Source organism: Polypterus senegalus, chromosome 3, assembly GCF_016835505.1.
Source record: "Polypterus senegalus isolate Bchr_013 chromosome 3, ASM1683550v1, whole genome shotgun sequence".
In the NCBI taxonomy this organism is placed as follows: domain Eukaryota; kingdom Metazoa; phylum Chordata; class Cladistia; order Polypteriformes; family Polypteridae; genus Polypterus; species Polypterus senegalus.
This window is the reverse complement of record NC_053156.1, coordinates 39,070,745-39,089,699: the sequence shown is the minus strand read 5'-3', so window position 1 is coordinate 39,089,699 and position 18,955 is coordinate 39,070,745. Positions and strand designations below refer to the sequence as shown.

The 18,955-nt window shown below is 41.4% G+C and overlaps 1 protein-coding gene across 1 annotated transcript in view; it reads left to right on the top strand.

The window, feature by feature from the left end:
- Window positions 1–5,623: 5,623 nt before the first annotated feature.
- The window catches only part of LOC120525041, a 34,259-nt gene continuing 20,927 nt past the window's right edge, over window positions 5,624–18,955 (top strand). Inside the window, exons 1-2 of the mRNA XM_039746991.1 lie at window positions 5,624–5,799; window positions 15,441–15,596. Coding sequence (XP_039602925.1) covers window positions 15,444–15,596 — 153 coding nt within the window. The 5' untranslated portion in view covers window positions 5,624–5,799; window positions 15,441–15,443. The remainder of the gene's footprint in view (window positions 5,800–15,440; window positions 15,597–18,955) is intronic.

The window sequence follows — 18,955 nt, the reverse complement described above, 5'->3', positions numbered from 1 at the left end:
TATCCACAAAACCAGATAACCTAGAAATGCCTGGGTGTGTACCCTTGTACTGTCGCTTCTCTGACTTCAGATGTGGCACACTCCTCAAGCTATCCTGGACAATGGTAAAGGTCTGAAAATGATGGCATCCAACTGAAAATAAAGTTGTGATGGCTGCAACACATTCAAAAATGATAAATTTGTCATTTACTTCCAATTCAAAAACTAATGTTAAAATCGAATTCCTTTTGTCAAAAAAAAAATCAACGTGTGATAAGAGATAAAAACAAGAATAAAGGTTTGGGTAAACCGTCCCCGTATACTTTAAGACTTGCAAAAGAATAGTAATGGAGTCCAAAACAGAACTGAGTAAATTGCCTCATTGGGAGGTGAGTTCTTCTGATGGTCAGCAGTGGGAGAAAAGGGAGGCGCATCAGAGGACAGCGCCAACCCCTGGTTCGGTAGAGAATTGCTTACTTTTGAGCCTGCAAATTGTCTCGCATGTGCATGTGTGGGATAGATGTATACAGTATGTCAAGCATATCCAGATAGGAATCACCACAAAAAATTACAAAACCTAACTATTCATAGCACTAGGTAGGCTACTATTTGCTAACCCATATGGAAATAAAGTATGTTCTGTGATGGTTATTGCTACTAATTCCTCAAAAAATATGTAATAAATATTTACATGCTGTTCATGTTGGTTTGTATTATGTTATGATATTAGCATTATTGTTGTTTTATCTCTGTTTTTGTCTTGCTTTGCCTTTGTTTAAACTTGTAGCACTTTGAGATTTACTACTAATGTAAAGTGCCATATAAATAGAATGCATTAGTATTACTAGTATTGTTGAAATGAGATGTGGCTGTAATTTCTGTGCACAAGCTACACATATTCACTTCACTCATAACCCCAGCTTTTTTTGTTACGGTTATCAGCTGCTTCACGCATTTATAAAATATTACAGATTTAAATTTATGTTTTTCATGCTCAAGCACACTGCAACTACCAAAGCATCATATAACCAGGGCGTCTGTGACAATGTGTGGATGAGCATCTACTCACTTTGACAGGAAAGGAGGCAGCTTGGCAGATCTTGGCAGTGAAATCTGAGTTCAGTCAGATCTGGCCTGCTGACTAGGCTACAAGTATTTCATTCTATGCACACCTGCCCAAGTAAGAGCGTCCACACAATGCTGCTAATTCAGTGCTTCCATCACTCTTGCAATTGCTGAAAATCTACGCCATATTGCCTGTCTCAACAGCAAGTGCTGGACAAAAATTGCTGTCCAAATTCAGAAACCTACTGTATAAAGAAAGGAACGGCACATAGAACTCGTGTACCCCCACCCCTGAACCTCAAACACAACAATGTCCAGCACACCTTTAGGTTTAAATTAAAGATATTTATTTAACCAAAGCACCTTTCCAACAATCATCCTTCCAAAGTGTATCCACAATACACAAAAATAACCAAATTCTTACTTCTGTCATCTCCCATTGAGTAATTCTCGAGTTTGACTCATTGATATGAGGCAGCGGGCTCCACCCAACCCACTGATAGCACCTTCTTTTGGCACCCAAGGACCACAACAGGGTTATATTTCTGGACTCCAACTCCCAAGCACTCCTGCCATACAAATACCACTGCCACCAGGTGTATGGGTGATGGAACAGCTCCCGACTCTCAGCTTCCTCCATTATATCATACTGGCTGAGCACAAAATTATTTTCTTGTCCTGCCAGCCAATCCACCTGTTGTTCCTCTCTGGCTTCCTATCCAGGTAAGAAACCACCCCGGCCCCTTCCCAGCTTGGATGCCTGTTCTCCCCTTACCAAGTCATTAATTGTATCATTACAGTTTTACTAGTTTGGTTTGGTTTTGTTTTGTTACTGATATGGTAAACCGTATAAAGAATTATTTTACTGCAGCAGTGGTTCTCAAGCTGTGGGGCGGGCCCCCCGGGGGGGCACAAAGTAACAAAAAGAGGGGCCCGAAGATGTGAAAAAAAGAAAACAAGAATCAAAAATATGAAGAAAACATCTGTTGAAACCAAAACACATTAACTTAAACTACATTCTGATTCTAGAAAAATAAATAGATAGTTAGATAAATGTCGATAAAAGTTAAGTAGGTATAATAAAATATAAATCTACATTTCAAGAAAATGTTAGGGGGGGAGCAATTAAAACTGTTATGAAAACTCGGGTCGCAAATACTTAAAGGTTGAGAAATCTTTCTGGATCATAATAATAAAACACTTCCTAGCTAAAAACATCTGTTGGTGATCTATGGAATATTTGACCCACAATAGGCACTTTATGGAGGAAAAGAATCTTTGATTTGATGTGCAGTGATATGAATTCTTGCTGTTAAAGTCTGTTTAGTAATTCAAGTCAGTAGATTGGAATTCTTTAATCTGCTCTTCCATCTTGTTAAGTTCAAGTTCAAGTTCAAAGTTTATTTTTATATGCACAGTAAGGAAACACGTTTTCCTGTACAATGAAATTCTTTCTTTGCTGTCCACACCAAATGACAAAACCAGTGTATAAAGATAAACATAAATAATAAGTAGCAGATAGATAATAAGTAACAGAGGCAGCATAAAGTATAAAAACAGAATAGAAATATAAAGTGTAATGTGCAGGTAGGTGTATGATGGACAAGTCCAATACAGTTGTGTGAGGTAGATAGAAAGAGTTGGCCCATGGTTATAAACTCCAGTCAGTTATTTAGGAGTCTAATGGCCTTGGGAAAGAAAGAGTTCTTTAGTTTGGAAGTCATGCATTTCGTACTTCTATACGTCATGCCTAAGGGTAGCAGTGTGAGCAGTTCGCGTTGAGGGTGAGTGAGGTCCCTGAGGATCGAGGCAGTTCTCCTGCGGACTCTGCAGTTGTAGATGCTCTGCAGAGAGGGCATTGTGGTCCTGGTGATCTTCTCAGCAGTCTTTACCACTCTCTGCAGGCGTTTGCAGTCCATGGCAGTAGTGTTGCTGTACCACACGGTGATGCAGCTGGTCAAGATGCTCTCAACAATGCAGCTGTAAAAGTTTCTGAGGATCTTAATCAACATACCAAACTTCCTCAGCCTCCTCAGAAAGTACAGCCGCCGTTGAGCCCTCTTGACCAGCTGTGTGATGTTAAGTGTCCAAGTGAGGTCCTCACTGATGTAGACGACCAGGTATTTAATGCTGCTCACCCTCTCCACCCTCGGTGAACAGTGGCTGGTGAGGTCTCCTCTCCTCCCTCATGTCCACTATCATCTCCTTCGCCTTGTCTGTGTTGAGGGTGAGGTTGTTGTTCTCACACCATGACGCCAGACTGTCCACCTCCCTCCTGTAGGCTGCCTCATCCCCACCAGTGATATGTCCAATCACTGCGGTGTCATCTGCGAACTTTAGGATGATGTTATCTTTGTGGGAGGCGACACAGTCCTGGGTGAACAGGGTGTAGAGGATGGGGCTGAGGATGCATCCCTATGGGGTGCCTGTGTTTGTGATAATGGTGGCTGAAATCCTATTACCAGTCCTGACAGACTGGGGCCTGCCAGTCAGAAAATCTAGGAGCCAGTCAAAGAGGGTGCGGTGCAGGCCAGGTGCAGACAGTTTATGGGTGATTTTATGGGGGATAACCGTGTTAAAGGCAGAGCTGTAGTCAACAAAGAGCATCCTGATGTAGAAGTCTTTGTTCTCCAGATGGGAGAGTTAATAATGTAGTGCGGCTGCGATGGCATCTGAGGTGGACCTGTTGGGCCGGTAGGCATACTGCAGGGGGTCCAGAGTATCCGGTATGCTGCTCTGAATGTGGGCCAGCACCACTCTCTCAAAACACTTCATGATGATTGGAGTGAGTGCTACCGACCTGTAGTCATTCAGGCAGGTGGGTGGGCTTTTTATAGCAAGGGGGACGACGGTTGTAGTCTTAAAGCAGGACGGAACGATGCTTTGACTGAGGGAAAGGTTGAAGATGGAGCAGAGAACATCAGCCAGCTCGTTGGCACATGCTCTGAGAGCCCGCCCAGGGATGTTGTCTGGTCCTGATGCCTTACGGGGGTTGATCTTCCTTAGTACTTCGTGTACCTGACCTGAAAAGATCGTTGGGGGAGGAGAGGGGGGTTGGGTGGTCCAGATGTGTGTGTGCCTCCACTCTGTGCTGTTGCTGGAGGTCTCAAAGCGGGTGTAGAAAGTGTTGAGATCATCTGGCAGACTGTCTGTGGAGCTGATTGTGCTGGTGGTTGTCTTGTAGTCTGTGATGTGCTGTAGGCCCTGCCACATACTTCCAGAGTCAGCAGTAGAATAGAAGCCCTCCAGCTTCTCGCTGTACTGCCTCTTGGCTGCTATGATGGCCTTTCACTAATCTATACTTCGCAGCTTTGTACTCCATCTCAGTGCCTGATCTAAATGCAAGAGAGTGAGCATGCATCATGTGGCGTACCTGACTGTTTATCCAGGGCTTCTGGTTGGGGAACTTCCTGACTGGTATTGTGGGCATGATGTTGTCAATACAGGTGCTAATGTACCCAGTCACGTACTCAACGTAGTCCTGTTTGCTGATAGAAGAGTCCTCCAGAGTGGCTACAACCCTAAACACATCCCAGTCTGTCTAAACAAAACAGTCCTGCAGGGGGCTCTCAGTCTCTGGGGTCCAAAGTTTAACTTGCTTAATAATTGGGTTTGTTTGTTTCAGCCTTTGTCTGTAGACTGGGTACAGAAACAGAGAGATTTGGTCTGAGTGTCCGAAGTAGGGGTGGGGTGCAGCCCTGTATGCACCGTGTATGTTGCTATAAAACGTGATCCAACAACAACAACATTTATTTCTATAGCACATTTTCATACAAATAATGTAGCTCAAAGTGCTTTACATGATGAAGAAAAGAGAAAAAAAGACAAAGTAAGGATTAAAATAAGACAACATTAATTAACATAGAATAAGAGTAAGGTCCGATGGTCAGGGAGGACAGAAAAAACAAAAACAACAAAAAACTCCAGACAGCTGGAGAGAAAAAATGAAATCTGCAGGGATTCCAGACCATGAGACCGCCCAGCACCCTCTGTGTTCTTCTCACGGGTGGAAACATTCAAGTGGTGGTGGTATTTAGGAAGTATAGTCCATAAATTACACTGATTAAAGTCGTCAGCTGCAATAAAAACAGCATCGGGATGAGCCATCTCTAAGGCGCTGATGACGTCATGGAGTTTGCCAAGTGCTGCCGTTATATTGTGTTATTTTAGGAAAATAAAGTGTAGGCGCAGTAGAAGGAGTGTAGGGACTTTCCTGATAATCTAACATTATTAGCAATCATGGACAAGTATTTTTGTCAAGGTTGTAAATGTTAAAATATACACAATGTCCAGTAAAATTAAAAACAGAAATAAAAGTGGACACTAGTTTACGTCAAAGTTGAAAATATAAGAAATCCTATCCCATATACTGGCCCCTTTTCCCTTTCTCCCACTCTCCGCCAAAACATCTGTACATGTCACTTTACTGCAGTGGCCATTTCTGCCAACTTTTTCAAATGCATTTGTAAAGTGCTTTCTGTTTGTCCACAGTTAAGATCCCTTCAGTTGTTCTCAGAACACATCTCCCCACTTGCATAAGAACAGGCTATATCACATGATCAACAAAGTCTGGGGGGGGCCCTAACCCCCAGCCCAAACACTGGGATCTGTTCAGAGTGAAACAGGATGTTGTGAGGGGGAGCCATTACAAGGAATTCACTTCAAATACCCGTCTCCTGCATACAGAAAGTGCTAATCAAGGGTGGAGAAAAAGGAAACGAGGAGAAAAAAGAAGTTCAGTGCAGGATCTTGTGGGTAGGTAATCTTTTCACTTTGCTTGTCCCCCCTCCTCTTCCCCCTTTAAAACACCCTTCAAAGGCCTGGTGCTTCACTGCCTGAGTCACAAACTCCCAAGTTTCCATTGCCAACAAGCTAAAGAAGGATGGGCTCTTCGGATTGTTAACTGTCTCCTGGCTGTGATTTGATTACCAGGGAGATAAATGTAGATTACTCTGATTTAGCTTTTTTGCATTATTCAAATATGTTTTACATTTTCGTTACTTTTGCTTCTTTAGATGATGCTTTAACACAAGTTTACATACAACTCAAAAGTCAACAGTAAAATTTCTCTCCTTGTTTATCCATTGTGAGCAGGGATGATTGAAGTGAGTAGATTAGGGTCTCAAAGGGGGTCAGCGGTGGGGAGGGAAGAAGCAAATCTGAGATTTATACACCAGCCTGCTCTCCACTGGACCAGTGAAATTATCAAGTTCAATCAATGATGCACCAGTAAGAGTGAAGGGGGCTATAAACTTTAAGGACGGGTAATCACTGGGCACCTTACAACTCGATGCATTTGCGATTCAGGGTGCCATGATGTGATTATAAAGCAATTCCCAATGTGTCTCCATGTCTCCTTTTCTGACTTAACATAAACATGATGATTTTTTTTACTGTGTCCCCACTTGCTGCTTTTAAAACATAAGCATTATTTTTGTTTATCATGAAAAATAACATGCCAAATTTAATTTAAATTCTTTTATTAAAACAATGCAAATTGTATCATGTGTCAGCATATTTTCCAGCGCTGTACTGGGCCAAAAAGAAAAAGAAATTTGTGTCTGTGTTATTGCATTTTTCATTTAGATCACAAAATGTAGCATAAAGGATCCCCTGTTCCGAGTATTTTTCATGGATTTGGAAAACTTTGGGAGAGCTGGTTAATCCCAAAAGTGTGCAAATAGGAGCATGCTTTACAAATGTTACACCTCTCATTTTCAATCTGGATTGTTTCCTGCTGTATTTTTAGTCATAACATATTACGACATTAAAATGCTTCTCCTGCATGTGCATCATTCCCAGTACAATACTGAACTGAGAGGACATCCCTACCTGCTGTAACTTAGTAAGCAGAATAGAATAAAGAGCTTATGGAGTATCCAGGTGCTCTGTTAATAACGATAGTGGAGGTCAAAAAGTAGGAATAGTAGGACATCTCAGCTCTTTGTAAGCTCATGGCAAAAATGCTTCTCCATCATTGAGTTCTGCTGTCTAAGTGAGGGTGGTCCAAATGGAGGAGGAAGGGGCAGGTCCTCCAGAAGCGTACCGAAAGTGATGTTATGGTCCGGGAATGTTCGGCAGGGAAAAGAGAAAAAGTGGTTAGCACTCACATTTGCCCTCGCCTAGTGGTTAGTGTTCTCATATCGGTTGGGGTAAATGCTCCACAAGCACTCGAGTGTGACACTGCGCACATTCCATGTGCTGTAAGTCTACAGGGTTTGATTGTCACTTGCATTTATTGGCTCAGCACTGGGGGCAATGCCTTTTCGGCACTTAGCTGTCGTGTAAAAAATAAAGCATATAAAAATTTTCAGATTACCCCACTGTCTTCCTGTAGAGGCCTGTTTCAAATTCAAATCCTTGATGCTTACTGACAGAGTAGTCAATGGGTCATCCCCTACAGTTGTGGCCAAAAGTTTTGAGAATGACACAGTATGGTATACTGAAGTAATAATTGCAAGCATTTCAAAAGTTTCAAAGGTTTTTATTGACAATTACATTCAATTTATGCAAAGAGTCAGTATTTGCAGTGTTGGCCCTTCTTTTTCAAGACCTCTGGATTTCGCCCTGGCATGCTGTCAATCAACTTCTGGGCCAAATCCTGACTGATGGCAGCCCATTCTTGGATAATCAATGTTTGGAGTTTGTGGGTTTTTGTTTGTCCACCTGCCTCTTCAGGATTAACTACAAGTTCTCAATGTGATTAAGGTCTGGGGAGTTTCCTGGCCATGGACCCAAAATTTCGATGTTTTGTTCCCCAACATTGCAAATACTGACTCTTTGCATAAACGTAATGTAATTGTCAATAAAAACCTTTGAAACTTATGAAATGCTTGTAATTATACTTCAGTATACCAAAGAAATATCTGACAAAAAGATCTAAAAACACAGAAGCAGCAAACCAATGCTTGTGCCATTCTCAAAACTTTTGGCCACGACTGCAGTCCTGCAGATGTCTTTGTTATGATTCTGGCACCATAAAAATAGTTAAACGGGTGAGGCCTTCCTTCGAGGAGACCCACAAAAACAGGTCAAAATTCTCAATGACCTGCTCCAATTTAGGCCTCACCCAGGCAAACTTAAATTTGGACAAATGGGAGGGCTCAGGTCTCTCCTGGCCCCAAAATATTAATAGCTTTTAAAGTTCAAAAACAGCAAAAGAGTCTCAGATATATCTCTCAGGAGAGAGAACCATAAAACTCTGGCTTGTATAGATAGACAGACAGAACTTCATTTGCCCCCAATTGAAAATAAAAAAAAAAAAAATCAGATTTTATTGAAAAAAAGTCCTAATACAAATAAAAAATCCAGAAAGAGAAATCAAAGAAATAACTGTTATGAATTTCACTTCAAAAAATGGCGACGAGTTGAGTCTTCCAAAAAGTCCACTGAACAAATATCTCTCGAGGCATGCCTGACCCAGGAAATAGGAGGCTTAAGGCCTGTCTAGGCTTCAAAATAGTCTTGCAAATGCAAAAGACAGTCTCAAATCTTTTAAAATCCATCTCACAAAAGTAAGTCCAGCCAGAGGATTTATTCAAAAAATGTAAATATAACATTATACTCAAAACATTATCAAAAAAGGAGGCAGAAAGGATTTGACTCAAACACACCAAACAAGTTTCAAATCATAATGCAACAGAGTAACCCAATAAACGGAGGCAGAAAGATCAAAATAACTGCCTTAGAATTAACACAACAGTAAAGCTAACATAACTCACCTCCAAAGAGTATTCAATGAACCACATGGGACTTCATATCCCATGAGCCTTTTTAGGGCTGGGAGCAGCTCCTCGACTATGATGGACAGGTGGCCCCACCTCTTGGGATAACATCCACAAAACACAGGCAACATAAAGATATTTGAAGAAACCTTAAACAAATATTGTTAAGCATAACAAAAACAATCTCTCTATTATGTAAAAAAATCTTGGGATGAGACTTTTTCCGGCGATGAGACGTGATCTTTTGAAGAGACATCTTTTGAACAGAGATCTTTTAAAGTGAGACAGAGAGACGCTTTCACATCCCGCGAGATCGGCACGTCATGTCATACTTACAACCTTTGTGAGCAAGTCCCGTGATACACATGCAGAGGAGGTTAGAGATAATGGAAGTAGGAAAATTCGAACGTCTCAAAAGAATGAGTGAAAAGATCACATTAGCACAAACAAACAGAAAATATTACTCGATGAAATAACGGAAAAGCAAAAAGAGATCACATAGTGTTTGAGGCCAAAAGGGCAGGTGATATACAGGCTTTGAAATGTTCGAAGTGCCACCCAAAATGCCGATTACGCAGAACGGAAGCAGCAGCAAGCTAGCTGCAAGCCAGTAGCTGATCGAACAAAGACAAGGTAAAAAAAAAAAACATTACTTGTTTCCCAATGTATCACCGTTTAAGAGGGGTTTCAGAGGAGCGACCGCATCACCTTGGTGTGCATTCAGTCACACTCTTCACAACGACGCATGGCGTTGGCAGGGGGTGATTGGTATGTGAGCGAAGTTCAGATCAAACGGCATGGCAGCAGCTGATCGAGCAAAGAGGAGTTAAAAATGTATTTGGTTCCCATTGTATCACCATTTAAGGGGGGTTTTGGAAGAATGGCCTCATCTCATTGGAGTGCGTTCAGCCCCCCTCTTCACAATGGAGCGAAGCTCAGGCAGGGAGGGGAAAGGGGTTGGCGAGCGAAGCAAGCAGGAGGTAAAGCCCCCTAGTAATACATTAAACATATCAACTAAATGAGAATTTAACATAATAATGATAATAGAAATAATCATCCTTCCATTATCCATCCCGCTATATCCTAATTACAGAGTCACGGGGGTCTGCTGGAGCCAATTTCAGTCAACACAGGGCGCAAGCCAGGAAACAAACCCCGGGCAGGGAGGACCAGGGAAGCGAACGCGGGTCTCCTAACTGCGAGGCAGCAACACTATCCACTGCGCCACCGTGCCATCCAACAAAAATAACCAAACTAAATAATTCAGACTGAAAAATAAACAAAAAAGACGAATTAAAGGAACATAAAAATAAGCCAGGAAAAGAACCCCAGCCAAAACATAACAATACTGACAATATTTTTTGCAAAATGCACTCAAAGAACTGCCAGTAGACTCTCTTACCCAGCCTACCTGTAGATATTTGAGGTGGTCCCTTAGCATTGATGCAATAGTGGTCCCACCATCCACAGAATACAAGGAACATAAGTTAGTAATGTCATCCATCCATCCATTATCCAACCCGCTGTATCCTAACTACAGGGTCACAGGGGTCTGCTGGAGCCAATCCCAGCCAACACAGGGCGCAAGACAGGAAACAAACCCCGGGCAGGGCGCCAGCCTACCGCAGGGCACACGCACACACACACCAAGCACACACACTAGGGACAATTTAGAGTTGCCAATGCACCTAACCTGCATGTCTTTGGACTGTGGGAGGAAACCGGAGCGCCCGGAGGAAACCCACACAGACACGGGGAGATCATGCAAACTCCACGCAGGGAGGACCTGGGAAGCGAACCCGGGTCTCCTAACTGCGAGGCAGCAGCGCTACCCACTGCACCACCGTGCCGCCCTAGTATTGTTTTACACAAAGAAACTATGTAATAAATCAATACAGCAAATTTAACATTAAACACATTCTTGGAATAAACGTGACAAACTTTGCGTCAAGCCTTGGAGAAGGCACTGTGGTAGTTATAGGATCAGCTAGAAAAGGGACACCACCCACATATGTGGTCCGCCATTCTTAATGCAAAAACATCCTCTTAGTGCATTGAGGTGGTAACTTGACCCAGTATAAAACCTCCACTACATGTTCTGACACCCAACATGGGCTCACCCAAGGACTGTTCAATTTTGGGCTGTGCCCCTTCTGTCTTTTTGGCCCATACATTCGAACTTGATCTCCTGCTTGAAAATGCTACTCCAAGACTAAATTTCATAATGGTGCTCCCGTGTCTTTGCTGGCCTCCTGCTGATCCAAAGTTATGTTCCACCTCTGCAAATATAACTGATTACATGATTGTTATTGTAGCTGCTCTAATGGGTTGTGTTCTGTCTCCCCTACTCTGATTGATCTAACTGAGAAAAAGAACTCAGGTTCTCAAAACTGCATGATAAAATAAAGCAAAGCTGGAATGAAGGCTTAATAAGTTTTATTTTTTAAATATTATCATCAATCAGCTAGTGTCGTTAATGAAAGCAAAATGAAAATGTGGCTATCCAAACCACAGAACCAGGTAGTGCTAGATGTTCAGTCTCTCAGTTGGCACTTAATGTTGTAGCCACACAAAGCCTCTCTTCTGTCTGGTCAACACATCATAAGTCGGCACTTGTTTGCTTTATACAGCTTCCTTAATGTCCCTGTCCTACCTACTCTTACTCACAAACCTTTCTTCCCAGGCTTTCTTCCTGGAGATCGAAGGGGTACTCATGCTTCTAAAACTTGTCCCCCTTCCTTACGCTCATTAATTCCACCTGCTCCTTCCTCCAGGCTTTCTTTCTGGGTGGACGACTTTTAAGATCAGCGATCAAATTGTGCTGAGGCATAGATCAGGGCAAGTGTATAGAATCATTTCTAAACCTTTGAGTGTTCCCAGGAGACAATTGGCCTCAGTAATAGTGAAATAGATGTCACTTTTGGCAGTTTAAAGGAGGAAAAGAATTCTCTGGTTTGAGGAGACAAAAATGTAAGTCTTTCGGCAGAACTCCAAGCATTATGACTAGCAAAGACCAGACAATGCTTATCACCTGCCTAATACCATCCCTATAATGCAAGTACAGTGGAGGCAGCATCATGCTATGGTGGGGGCTTCTCAGTGGCAGGGACAGGGAGACAAAATGGAGTGCATGGGGTCTAAAACTGATGGGTCAGTTCAGCTTTCAGCAGTGACCTTGAACATACAGCCAAGACAACGTTGGAGTGGTCTGGGGACACGTCTCTGAGTGTCCTTCAGCCAAAGCCCAGACTTAAACTTTATAGAACATCTGCGGTGAGACCTGAAGATGGCAGTAAAAGGTGTGTCCCATCAGGTGTAACGGAGCTGCCAGGAGGAACAGAATAAACTGCCCACATCCAGGTGTGCAAAGCTTGAAGAGACTTGCCAAGACAACTTGAAGCTGTAATTCCTGCTAAAGGGTCATCTACAAGTTACTGAAATATGGGTTTAAATACCTCGGTCAAAGACATATTTCAGTTTTTGATTTTTAATAAAAAACCTTTCTAAAAACATGTTTGCACTTTGTCATTATGGACTATAGGTGTGGATTGATGGGCAATCATAGCAAATGTATCTATTTAAAATAAAATCTACAACTAAGTGAAGCGTGCAGAAAATGAAGGGTCTGAATTGATTCTGAATGCACTATATGCTAAATGCACCTTCTTTATTTATCACCCACTGAAGTGTAACGTCTTTTTAAAAATGATCCCACCTGTTATCTTAACTTACCTTTTCCTTTAAACCTATGATTTCATCTGAGGCTCATGTAAAAAACTTGCTTATGCTAGGATTTATGCATAAGCCTTTTCTTAGGCAAAAGTCAGGATTTATGAAACACAAAACAGGCATGGAAATCGACATAAAGTTAACGAAAATTTTGATCATCCATAAGTCCTACGCAGACTTTTTTGTTGTGGAAATTTTAGTGACTCCAGGCAAGCAGGACAATGAAGTGAAAATCGCATTTTAGTTTGAATTTCAATCATGTGTCAGTCACATTATGATGTCCATCCATCCATCCATTTATTTTCTAAACCCAGTTGTTGTAAACCTGTAACAGAAAGAGGATCACAAGATTTCTGTGTGATGGCCTCTGTAATGTAGACTCTAGTTCAGCACATAACTCCAAGATGTGCTGGGATGTCTAAATCAGCTTATAAATCACTCATTATTACGAGAAAGAACACAACTGCCATTTATTCATTTCTTTGCTCTTTAAAAAAACACAGTCAGTCAGTTATTTCCCCAACCCGCTATATCCTAACACAGGGTCATGGGAGCCAATCCCAGCCAGCACAGGGAAGGAACAAATCCCCAGGCAGGGCACCAGTCCTCCGCAGGGCACACACACACACACCAAGCACAATTTAGGACCCCCAATGCACCTAAACTGCACATCTTTGGACTGTGGGATGAAACCGGAGCGCCCGGAGGAAACCCACACAGACACGGGGAGATCATGCAAACTCCACGCAGGGAGGACCCGCGAAGTGAACCCAGGTCTCCTAACTGCAAAAGCAGCAGCGCTACCACTGCACCACCGTGCCGCCATAAGAAACACACTTTAATATAAAATTAAAATTTCAAACAAAATCACATTTAATGACCGCAATTCAGCAGTCCATTAGTGATGGTAGTGGCATGTTCATTAGCTCAGCAATAGTTTGCAAAAAAGCATCATCATTTGTGCAAGTAGTTTCTTCACGGGAGACACTTTCATTGGACATTCTACTTTAAAAAGGATCATCCATTTCTTCATAAACTGGCATTGCAAGGCATAAATGACCAACCTTCTGATCTTCTGGCTGCCTCCAAACCTTCTGGATTATGTGGATGAAATTTCCCAATTTCTTTATAGAGTTTGGGATGAGCAATTGGAGCGCACACTTCACGTTTTGATATAGTAAGAGCTTTTTTTTTTAATCATAGGTTTTGATGACTCTGTTTTGTTCACCGCTCCCAAAGCTTTGTAAATCAACTAAGGGGGTTCCAGGGTGGGGTGTACACTATGACACGTTTTTGCTACCATCCTGCTGCCTTTAATACCAAAGGGTGAGGACTGCAGCGATTCTCATACATTTGCAGAAGTGTTTCTTCCCAGGTCTCCACCCCCCTTTCACACCACAGACAGACACACAATATGCTATAATGTGTGAATAAATTATTTAATTAAAAATAAATAAATGTAAATAGAATAATATAATACTAATATAACAATGCGACTCTTTTGCATGTAAATTATGTATGTACCAAAACATAGAAAACTTACACAGAAAAATAAAATAACCACTTTGCATGTAAATAACCTATTTAGCAGACTCTACAAAAATTGTATAGGAAAAGGACATACAACAAATAAATAAGATATAAAGTATAATATTAGAAATAAAAGTCTTTTGAAAATATGACACGACTTGACTCTTTTGCAGCAAAATCCTTAATAACATCAGCATATGCCCTATTCCTGGACACATCTCTGTTAATGCTCATCATTGAAAGACCACTGAGATCTTGTGACATTGTAGACCATCAAGTAATTTTTTATGAGCTTCAGTTTTGAGAAGCTTCTCTCTGTAGAAGCTACAGTTATGGGAGCAGACCTCTCTTCAGGCTCGCTATCTCACATTAGTACCTCCCAACCAGAAGAACAAACCAAGTGGGCAGCGGAGATGACAGGAGGAAGCTGTCTGGACTCAGTCACTCATTCTGCGGTGCTGCACTTGAAGAAGAGGAGGAAGGGACTGGGACCCAGCTGTCACATGGGAAGACCGGGATTTTGAATCCTGACTGCTGGTCCAAGAAGCAGCTAAAACTGCTGAGGCTGCTCTGCCTCATTATCACATGCACAGCGCACAGGTAGCAAGGAGGCCGCACATCATGCCCAGCACGCTGCCTGTACTAGTGTATGCAACAGCACACAGATTGTGTTGTGCATAATGCAGACAGTGCAGGTGCTGCTGGGGCACACAACATAAATAGTTCTTTGTGGTCTGGCCCAGCCTGGACAAAATTTCCTTACCAAAATAAATATATGAATCTCTATAGAGGGCTGCAGTAATGTGCTCCGACCACTAGAGGATGACCCTAGACCCTTGCCTGGACAGCCTATGCCCAGAAATGGCCCAATCGACCTAAATCTCTCACACTAGAGCTGTACTATGCATGGCCTCCTAGCAGAAGAGTTAGAAGTGATAGGCATTATATCTCATGAATGGCCTTGGAATATGTGGGAATTACCAAACAAGATGTTGCAAGAAGTTGTTAAGATAGGATGGGCTAATTAGTCCAGATTAACATGTCACCACTGTGATCTTCATCTCGAAAGCCAGAGTGAAAATCAATGAATGCAATCATCCTTCCGTCTTTTGAACAGTTTTTCCTGTGCTAGTATCATGTGTAGTCAGAGTTCTGAGCATGCATCTGCGCTGGACAAGGCACAAATCCATTGCATAGATAATACACTAATTGATGATATATTTTTACCACGGCCCTAAGGAAAATCGAATGGGAAGATGAGATGAGATTAAATATTTTAGACAAAAGTTTAGTGCAGAAAGAAAGTAAGAAGCAATTTCATTCCCAAACCATGTACAGTACTTGTCATTTGTGTCACGTCTTTCACCCAGAGAGTATATCTTATTATCATCTTTACTTTCTGTTTGCCCTCAGACAATGGAACACTTGCAGGAGGCACAGCAGAATGACTATCATGATACAGACCCTGATGCTCAGCTGGAACCAAAGGAACCAACTTTGAACATTACTTTGAAGAAAGCCTCCAATAATTTGGAACAGTTCCTACAAGTGAAGCCAAAACTTCTTGGGGTAATGTTGACATTTTATACATTTTTTTCATATAGCGATTTCTTGAATGTTCTATTCTCACCTATAATGTGACAACATTTACTGTACTTTATCGCCCTACTTCATACATTAATATTTAAGGTCTTTTGGCCTTGGAACCCCTGCAGATTTTGTTTTTTTTTTCCAGGTAACTTGGTCCTCCCAAGCCATCTGTCCTTATCAATGGATGTACAATATGATGTTGTATATAAGGACTCTACTCTTCTACTAATTATATAAAAGTCCTATAAATTTATTGATCTTATATTTTTTCTTTGTTACTTATTCATTATTATTCTTACTTAATCTTATTTGTTTTCTCTTTTCTTGTAACTTTCTCCTTGACATCTTATAAAGTTACATTCTTTGTACAAAAAATGTGCTATAGAAATAAATGTTATTGTTGTTATTAAGCCTGAATATTTCTGCACTTTATTTCTGTTTAATGTCTTAGGGTATATTTTTAGAATTATTAAAAATACTCCTAATCAATAACATTAGCCTGGCAAGTCCAGTTTACTTAGAGCTTGTGACATGGCTGTGGACTAGATGTACAGTACAGAGCTTTTAGTCAAGCCTGATTATGTCAAGTTACATAAAAATATTGAATAAAAATATTCAATTAAGGCATTCTGATAGTATAATACTAAGTGTGGGCTTTAGGTTAGGTGGGTGTTTCTTTTCTTCAAGTACCGTGGGCCTGTAGTAATTTCATAAGGAACTGATTGGGGCACATAAGATACTCTTTCTTTTTCCAATTATTTGGTTTTGGACCTAAACCACACTAATATGGATAAATTTGTACTTTTATCTATATTGAATATGTTTGTGACCACTGCAAGCATATCATTTGTAGGAAAGTGAGCTCAGTCACTGGCACAGAGCTTGGCTTGGCAGAATGAGTCTTAGAGCTAGTTCAGGGCATCCAGCTCCAAGAGAACAGATCATCGACATTCAGCGCCCCCAAAGACAGCGGCTCATCAGCTTTAGGCTCCACAAAAAAGAGCAGCTCAGGAGCTCTCAGGTCCCCAAAAGAAGTAAATCCTTATTTTTCAGCTAACCAAAAGAGGCAGAAGAGATGAATGTTTTGAAGGAAGGTGCCAGTGCCTGCTTAACGGAGCATTATTTTGTCCACCACATCCAGGCAGGGTTCAGTTTGCAGTCACAAGCCTAAAATGAATTTTCACCTCAGCTTCTTCTTGTTTGAAGGAGTCTCTCCCGAGGTGTCAGTTCAACTCCCTCTGTTTTCAGATGAAGTACATGGTTGACCAAAGTGGTGGTACAAACTACAGTTCAGCCATTCACTCAGGAATGCAAGTGGAGGGAGGGGTGAAGGTGGATTTCTGTATCACTGGAAAATCTGCTGTCTTAACAGTGCCTGTAAATGCCTAACTGAATGGGCAATGGCCACTTTGTTCTACAAGTGTGTACATTTGAAAATGCTGGTTTCCACATAGCAGCGTGGACAAGGAAGAACACAGTTCTATGAAAATGCTGGTGTATACCTGTCATGTGATCAGGCATTGACTTCAGTTTTTCCAGCTAATTCCCTTTATGATCCCATCTTTGCTGTGGGATAGACATTCCCTAACTTATTTGCATCAGCCAATGACTACAGTGCCTTGAATCACTCAAATATTTTGCTGTATTTTTTGGCAGGACTCATAGTCTATATTTATGAGGCTTTGGCAACCTTATGCTGGCCTACAATATTTAAAAGCCCTTATATTTTATCCTCTGTTCATACAAAGAACTCCATTTTGTTGTTTTCCTAATTCTTTCAGTTTTTCGATCTACTCCATGAACAAACAAAGTACTTGGCTAATGAGTTGTGCATGTCCAACAGGCAAGATTTATGAGTTTAGGGCCATTTCAGTATGGATGTCGGACTTTCAGAAAATGATCAGAAAACACAAGTGAAGATGGAAAACATTCAAAATGAAGGCAGTGTTTCCAAATGTATCCATATTAGTGTAGACCAGGGGCTCCCAAACTTGGGATGCCTGTACCCCCAAGGAGTGAGAGATGGCATTTCTGGAGGTGTGACAAAGGAAAAGGCTTTCTTCGCGATTCCCTAAAATTGAATGAGGTGTGTTGTTTATAGTGGTTGAATTGGGGTTTTGCAGTGTGCCATCACTTGTAGGTCATTTATTAGTTTGTGCTCCTGTTCTATGATATGAAAAGAATCAAGCATTACACGTGTTGTCACCAGTGAATGAGCCACAGAAATATACATTCTCATGGGTCACTTGGTGCTAGCAGAGCATTCATGAAGGTGATAACTTTTTTTAAGAGAATGGAATTTAGGTTTTGCAATGATCTGTAGAGAAGGGTCAGGTCTACTATTGATTTCCGTGAAAGCCCTGTTTATGAAACATCATTGATTTTGAGGTTTGATTAACATTTTTGCCAGAGGGGGGCAATGGGGACTGAATTGGATATAACACCTGCTGCTTACACTCAGCCCATCTCTCCTGCTGGCAGTCCTGGTAGTAGCGCAGCAATTTTCACTGTGCGGTGCATCTGTTTTTGAACTTCAATGCTGGTGTTATTGGGAGACAAAGCTCATTGACTCAGTTTCAGTGCTCAGCGGTGCGCCGGCACCCATTGCTTCACACGGGCCTCAGATCCCCCAAACCACTTGATCATTGAGTGTGTGTCATTTCCTCCTTGATGCTTTGTGGGACACGCCAACCCCCAGATTATCAATTGAAAGTCTAAGCTTCACTGTACAAGACTGTTGGCATTTATAAAGGTAAACTGTTCAATTTATATTTAATTTGTATGCATGGAGTTAAAAGATCTTTTTTATTTAATTCAGTTTGTTCACAATACTGCTATTGTATGCTATGTGGTTCAGTTTGCCGTTCAAAAAGTACAAATTTGATTTCTTCTTCTCCTTTTGTAGGGGGTGTGAACATAAATCAAAATTTTTCATGGGTGTGGGGCATAGAACAGGTTTGGTACCACTGGTGTAGACTGAGCCTAATCCTCTCTTACCCGTTTCTGCTTTCAGCAGTCAAATAATGAATGAGAAGGCCTGAGGAAATCAACAGGGGAGCCCATAATGATCTCAGCCATTTCCTTTTAGGTTTGTTTCTGTCTAAGTTCAGGATTTAGGTACTATAGTGGCCACAGGGACGTGTAATCAGGAGAGGCAGAGCCTGTCATCATGAAAAGTAAAAAAACTAATAATGATAACATAAAATAAATTTGTCAACTGGTCTGTGCTATAAATTTGTTTTCTGTATGATTCCAATAATTTTGATCACTTTTATAGTCAAACTCACTGAATAAACGCATTTCATGTTCAAATACAGAGGACAAACGCGAGGTGCAGC